The sequence below is a fragment of the Pterocles gutturalis genome, unplaced genomic scaffold, assembly GCF_000699245.1.
Source record: "Pterocles gutturalis isolate BGI_N339 unplaced genomic scaffold, ASM69924v1 scaffold36605, whole genome shotgun sequence".
NCBI classification, from domain to species: Eukaryota; Metazoa; Chordata; class Aves; order Pterocliformes; family Pteroclidae; genus Pterocles; species Pterocles gutturalis.
Genome location: NW_010144559.1, coordinates 1 through 7,114, shown reverse-complemented (window position 1 = coordinate 7,114; position 7,114 = coordinate 1). Strand labels below are relative to the sequence as shown.

The 7,114-nt window shown below is 48.3% G+C and overlaps 1 protein-coding gene across 1 annotated transcript; it reads left to right on the top strand.

Annotated features, from left to right (window-relative positions):
- Window positions 1-6: 6 nt before the first annotated feature.
- Window positions 7-2,884, top strand: LOC104470281 (serine/arginine-rich splicing factor 1-like; the record flags this gene model as incomplete). The annotated part of the gene is given in 4 exon segments (XM_010085140.1): window positions 7-64; window positions 312-484; window positions 748-822; window positions 824-2,884. Coding segments are annotated over 4 exon segments (453 nt in total), but the record flags the coding sequence as incomplete, so codon positions are not given.
- Window positions 2,885-7,114: the final 4,230 nt, after the last annotated feature.

Genomic DNA, 7,114 nt, shown 5'->3' with positions numbered 1-7,114 from the left:
GGAGCCCCCCGGGGCAGGTACGGCCCCCCGTCCCGGCGCTCGGAGTACAGAGTGATCGTTTCGGGTGAGTTATTTCTCTCTTTCTCTCAGTCCCAAGTGTTCCTCCGGGTCCTGCAGGCAAGCTTCCCGGTGAGGGGTGATGCAGCTCCAAGTTTTTTCTTAAAAAAAAAAAACCTTGGGAGCAATGCTTGCCGAATGGTGCTGATGGCTCTTCGGGGCAGCCCGGCTGCTTGATAAACAGTCTTTTTTGTGTGCTGCGAGCTGGCAGTGTAACTACAGGAGTTGAGAATATAATCTTGCTTTTTCTATAGGGCTGCCTCCAAGTGGAAGTTGGCAGGATTTAAAGGATCACATGCGTGAAGCAGGTGATGTATGTTATGCTGATGTTTTCCGAGATGGCACTGGTGTCGTGGAGTTTGTACGGAAGGAAGATATGACCTACGCTGTGCGAAAACTGGATAACACTAAATTTAGATCTCATGAGGTAGGTTTCATACTTACTTTCTTTGGCCAGAATTGGATACAAGGGGCTTAACAGTAGGATTTGAAGGTAAGGAACGTGTGGTGTTTGTTGTTTATACACAAAGCAGCTAAATAAGTCTGTGGTCAGTTTGTCAGGAGATAGACTTTAAAGCTTTGATGTCTATTTCCGTGCCATAGTAAATGCTATCTTCAGTCTGTCAGCATGCCTAAAAAGATGGCCCTGAAGCCTAGACTTTTCAATCGAAAGTTCTGTCTATTCAATAGGGAGAAACTGCCTACATCCGTGTTAAAGTTGATGGCCCAAGAAGCCCAAGCTATGGAAGATCTCGGTCACGCAGCCGTAGTCGTAGCAGAAGCCGTAGTCGAAGCAACAGCAGAAGCCGCAGTTATTCCCCAAGAAGAAGCAGAGGATCTCCACGCTACTCTCCCCGCCACAGCAGATCCCGATCTCGTACATAAATGATCACTAGCTCTGATCTTTTTGTAGAACCCCATGTTGTACACAGTTTTCCTTTACTTAGTACAGTCTTTCATTTTTTTTTTAATTCAAACTGTTTTATTCAAATTGGCTGAAGTGTTGAATTGCATTCTTGTGTAAAATCCCTAGTGAGTATTTGCTCCTTAACATCAACATTCCCCTCATATCTTTGGTAAATTGTATTTTAATTGATGTCAGTCAGGATTGTTTCAATTTAGTTCTAGTTAAAATACCAACATTCTTCAAGCTGTGGTATTGCTGTGTAAATGTCTCAGTGTTCAGCTATGGTTTATACGAGCTGGGGATGTTGGGATGTTTGTGGCTAACTTGTCTCTTCTGGGGGATCTTATATTTTATCTTGCCTTTTCGTGTGTCTTTCTGTAGACATATCTGAAGAGATGGATTAAGAATGCTTTGGATTAAAGGATTGTGGAGCACATGTCAATCATTTTAGGATTGTCAAAAGGAGGATTGAGGAGGATCAGATCAATAATGGAGGCAATGGTATGACTCCAAGTGCTATTGTCACAGATGAACTTGGCAGTATTGACCTTATACTGAGAGACAGGTGAATTGAGTGCGTGCACCTACGTGTCGCTTCTGGCATGTTTTAGTTACCGCAGACTACAATTGCTCGTTTCTTTAAAACCTTTTTTTTTTTTGGCAATTGTGGCTAAATACTTGCTTTTGTAATTCTCTATTCCATTCTAGTTTTTTAAAGGAATAAGCTGGGACGGGGGTGGGAGTGTTGGTTTACTTTGTCATGCAGCATTTGGTTACAAGTGTTAATGTTACGTAGTATTCGTACACTTGTAGTAGATCAAGGGTGTCTTCAAATCAGAGTATAATATCAATACTGCTAAAATCTGCATGTCCTCTGTGTGACTGATACAGCGTTGCTATTTCATTTTTTTTTAAAGTATCAGAATGAAAGCAAAAATAGAAAACCTAGTTGGGAATAATTTCTTAAGTCTCAGCCCTGCCCCCTCAGACTAATTCACAACTGACTCACCGATATGTTTGAAACCTCCGGTTAGTTAATTTTGTTACCTTCCAGCTGGGAGTGCTAGCTGTAGTTTAGACATGCAGTAGGTGGATAGCCTTAGCAGTAAGCTTTTCCAGTTTCATAAACATTTTTTGCAACCACAAAACCTGTAGCACCACCCACCGTACGAGCAATGAGTATGTTGGCATTTTCAGTTGACATATTGTAAATATTACAATGTTTCCTCCGAATAGTAATTAACATTTCTAAAAATTATCTGAGCATCGCCATTCAAAAGTTTGTTTTGGGGAATTGATAGTTATTAATGTACATCTGTATTAATTGATGGCAAACATAACTGATCATTCCCCAGAATCCTATTTTTCCATTGCAGTATCTAACTTTTTGCCTCCTCTTTTTTGGTTTTGCTGGTTATAAAGGTTTGGATTGGAGAGGGCTCACTGGATCCCAATCCTTGGAGCTGGATCATTGGATTCAAATCATAATGTGGATAGGATAGGGAGGCTGAATTACAAGGATTCATGGAGCGGGATCAGATTACCAGGAACATAGGAGTGGATTCCTGCCCCAACCAAACCGCATTCGTGTGGATTTTTGTTATTCAACTCAATTGGCTATTCCAAAGCTTTTTTCTTTCCTATTTTTGACGATTGGAGCCCTTAAGATGCACGATGGAGTTGTTCATTTTTTTGGTAAAAGGAGCAAAGCGAGGACCTGGAGAGGTACGCTGGAGCAATCTCCTTGGAAGGATTCAGCACGAGTAGATGGTAAACGTTAAAGGGGAAAAAGGGGGGTTTGTTTAAAAAGTAAATCAATAAGTCATTTCTCTCAATTTAAAAGACAAAAATTGGAGTTAAAGATTATAAGTAGGTTTTCAATTGGCTATTGCCTTTTTTCTTTGACAAATAAAATTTTTAAAAAAAACATGCATGGTTGTCATCATTTGTTGCCAAGAGTCTTAGTCTCTGCTTGCCACTGTAGTGTTGTGAAATCGCAAGTTTTTGGACAAAAGGCTTTTGTGCTCAACAGAGCTGTAGTGTTTCACAGGAAGCGTTGATGGTTGAGCTGCTCCCGAATAAAGGATTGGTTCCCTGGGAAATGGGTGGAATTTATTATCCGAGCAGGGGAAAAGGGGAAAAGAAAGACTTTGCACTGCTTAGAAGAGGATGCTTTAGTATTAATGTTGTTGCTAACGATACTCTCCTAAAGAGATCACAAAGGGAAAACGGGAGATTAGTCGGGCTCAGCATTCCCCCACAATCCTCTTGAGAACGAACGGCTCGAGCAGCGTGTGGGAGGCGAGTTGGGTTGTGGAGCAGCCAGGTTATCAGAGGCAGGTCACCGAGAGGTGGCTGAGCCGTGGCCGGTGGTGTGGGCGCAGGGTGATCGCACCCCTGCAGCATGAGCAGCGTGAGGGTGGGCTGGAAAGGTGGCACCTTCCCGAGGGGATGTTCTCCTTGCTCAGTGGGGAGTGTGTGACTGCTCCTGGGGTGTCTGACAGTGTCTGGAGATGTTGAGTTCCCAGCGGGTCAGAGCAAGGTGCTGGCACACAGCAGAAGGATATTTCTGTGCCGTGGGGAGCGCGGAGCAGGGGGTGAGCGGGTGGATGTTGGAGTAGGGCGCTTGGGTAAATCACGGACCCTTGGCTTTTCGCAGGTGGGTGGCTGGAGGGTGCTTCGGTGTGGCGGGGAAGCGCAGCGTCAGGAGGGTGGCTTAGCTGGAGGTTGGGGTTGGTGTTGGGGGCAGGATTAGCAGGTTGGGGGTTGAGCTTGGCGGGTGTAAAACTGCCGGACACCGTGTGTGGTGAGGGATGATTGTTGCAGGATGTCGCATCCCTGCAGGACAGTGTTTTGCCAAAGATGTGTGAAGGAGATGTACTTTTTCCCAAAAATTCCAGAATCCTGATAGTCAAGCCCTGTCTTTAGGGGGGAGGTAAAAGCTGTGTTGTGCACAGAACAGAGGGAGATGCTCAAGTGGCTGTGGGACGATCCTGGCTGGGAGGAGAAGTGGAGAAGAGCTCTAGAGACAAGCGGGGTGAGCACAGGGAGCGTGAAGGTGGGGTGGCTCTTGCCAGGGAAGTTTGTTTGTGGGAAACGGGAGCAGAGCAGGCAGTGTGTGCTGGATGGCACATAGGGGTGTGCTGCTGAAGCAAGGGGAAGTTCAGCCCAAAAAACCCCAAATGCTTCTGGGCATTGATCTGCTCTGTCACCTGCGTTCAAGAAAGGTGAAGCAGGAGGAGTTTTAAAGCAAAGGTGACGAGTGTGTGCTCTGGGAGGGAAAACCTTTTATTTCACCAAAGGAAACCTGGAGAGTTTGGTTTGACTGAAGCGGTGTTTGGCTCTGACAGCGAAGGGGTTGGGACGAAAGGGAACTTCAGGAGGGAGGGTCTGGCCCAGGGAGCGCAGGCAGCGCTGGTGCTTCTGAGCAAGTTCATAAGGAACTAATTAGTCCTGGAGCACTAATTGAAGGGTGGTTCAGCTGATACCTGTTCGAGCTGTCACGTTAGAGGTGCAGGAAGGAAAACGTCCGGTTTGGTCCCGGCACTGGGGTGCTGAGGGGTGTGTGCGGAGAGGGCTGATGCTCCGGCGGCTCTCTGTTCCCGAGCCGTGTGACCAGGAAATACTTGATCATTGTTTGCTTCAGAGATTATCTCCAAGTGGTTTGCAGCCACAGTAAACATCACCCTGCTGAGATGTTCCTTCCTGGGGGAGTGCAGGAGGGTGCTGAGCTCTGCCGAGGAGTTGGTAAAGCCAACACCCGCGTTTCTCTGCTCTGGGGTTTGTGGACCTCGTCACCTTCCTGCAAAGCTCCAGGCGCTGAGTTCTTCACGACCCGGCGGGCATCGTACCTCTGCAAGAAGGATGCTGATCATCCTCCCTTTCAGTGGAAACGCCGTGATTTCGTTTCACCCAGAAAACAGAGAGGACTGGAGCGATGCTGGAGTTCTTCCCCTCGTTTTGGCTTTCCACACCAAGGAGAGAGAGGTTGGATCACCATGACAGCCAACCCGCTGCTCCGTGCTCCTGCTGCCGCGCGTTGCAACCGCCCGTTCCCTCTGTTCTCTGTCCCTCCCGGTGCTGTCCAGCGCTGGTGTTTGTGAAGTGCTTGGAGATCCTGGAATAAAACAATTCACGGTGCGGAGCTCTGGTGTGTGTCATGCCTCTAGACCTTTTTTTTTCCTGTAAAATCTCTTCCGTTGTGCTCCTGCCAGCCAGCCGTGCGGCTGATGGAGCAGGGAAGCCCGCTCACAGGTCAGCCAAGGCTTTCCCTGGTTGCCTTATTTTTTAATTTCTGGTTCTCAGCAGCCAGCACGGCTCAGTCTTCAGGGGGAGTATCGTGTTCTCTGCCACAGTCGCCTTTACAAATAGAGGAATTAAATTAATATCTCAGAAACATGCTATAAACCAGCGCACTAGGAAAAGCGAGGCGGAGGAGCCTGTGCCTTCTGCCACGCTCGGTTTCTAATTACCCCAGGTCTCTCTGAGTTCATTAACTTCATTACCGAGTGACTGGGAGTCGGGTGAGGGTTGGGAGCGGCCGCTGCTGCCCGGCACGGCCCCCAGAGCCCTGCGCTGCCTCTTCCCCCTCTGGCTTCTCACGCTGGGGATGAAAATGAACCTGAGTCAGCGGCGGGTTAATGTCCTTGCAGGGAACGCTGCTGCCGGGCACGGACCATCGCCCGCTCACCCCGCGGCGGCTGCGGGGAAAATGTGCTGCTGTTTATTTTAATGTCTCACAGAAATCAGTGGAAACAGGTTCTGCTGGAAGGCAGTGGTCGGGGTGCGTGAGCTGTGTTCGGGGAAGGGTTTTGTAGGATTTGCACAGATCAAGGCTCTCAGTGTCTTTTTTTAATGAATGATGTTTTCAAGAATCCGTTGGCTCTGAAGAAAATGGAAAGGGTTAGTAAGTGGAGGATGGGGATGCCTGAAAAGCCTTTGCTGAGGAGGAGGCATCAACCAAACAGAATGCCCTCTCCTCAATTTTGTTTTCCATCCCAGGGCAGAAGCAGGCAGGTTTCCCGGCCGGTAGCACATCCCGGTGGAAGCGAGCAGGGAGCTGCCCTCGGCCGCGGCGTTGTCTCCCCGGTGCTGCCGGAGCAGCTCTGTGCCGTTCGTGCCGGAGAATCCGCCTTTTCCGAGGGTCCGGCGCGTCCCATAGTGCCGCTTTGTTGGTCCAACTGAGGGCGATTGTCCTGCCCTGGGCCGGCAGCTGCCCGGCGGCAGCGGGGACGATACTGCCGTCATTGTGCCACGGCCGGGGAAGCGCGGCGGGAGGGAGGGGGGATCTGGGCTTTTAATTGCACATCATCCCGATAGCCGAGTGCTTAATAAACCTCACATTAGCGCTGAAACAGAAATGGTTAGAAAAACTTGTGGTTTCTCCTCGAAACCGCAGTTTGGGGGTTTTTTTGTTGGTTTTTTGGGTTTGGTTTGTTGTTTTTTTTTTTTTTCAACAGAAACTTCTGCTTTAGAACAGCAGAGTCATTGATCTGCTCGTGTTAAGTGGTGGCTTGAGATTTCTTGATCGCGGCAGATAGTTTTTAGCCGTACAGTGGAATTATAGTAATTTCTAGATGGGCTAAAAATAGGCTTTGCTAAGAGTCTGCTACGCCGAGTGCAAAATAATCCTGGCTGCACCTGCACGGGGAGGGCGGGTTATCTGGAACTGCAGCTGAAGCTTTTGCAAACAGATGAATTAAAGAAAAACACCAAGATTCCTGGAAGTGCAGAGCCCAGCAGAGCCGTGGGATGGGGATGGGCTGCAGCCCCGCCTGGGTGCTGGGGGGGGTCCTGGCTCAGCCCCGGGCTCATCCCCTCCCAACCTGCGGGCTGCGTGCGTAGGCAACAGTTGCAGGGCAATTAACATAATTCTATGCACTAATTTGTGTAATCATTAAAGAGTCGAGAAGGGCATTGTTCACATGAGTAATTACCTCTGTATTCTAATAGCTCTAATTCATCCCTTCAGTGAGTTTCATGTTTCTATGACTCAGCTAACGATTCACGCTTCGGGTAGAATATTTTTTTAAATTTATTTATTTTTTTTTAAAAATACCCGTTTCTCGCATGACTCGGTTGCACTTTGACGTGACGAGCTAAACCACGCAGATCCCCACCTGGGAAGAATTGCCAGCGTGGATCTGGGAT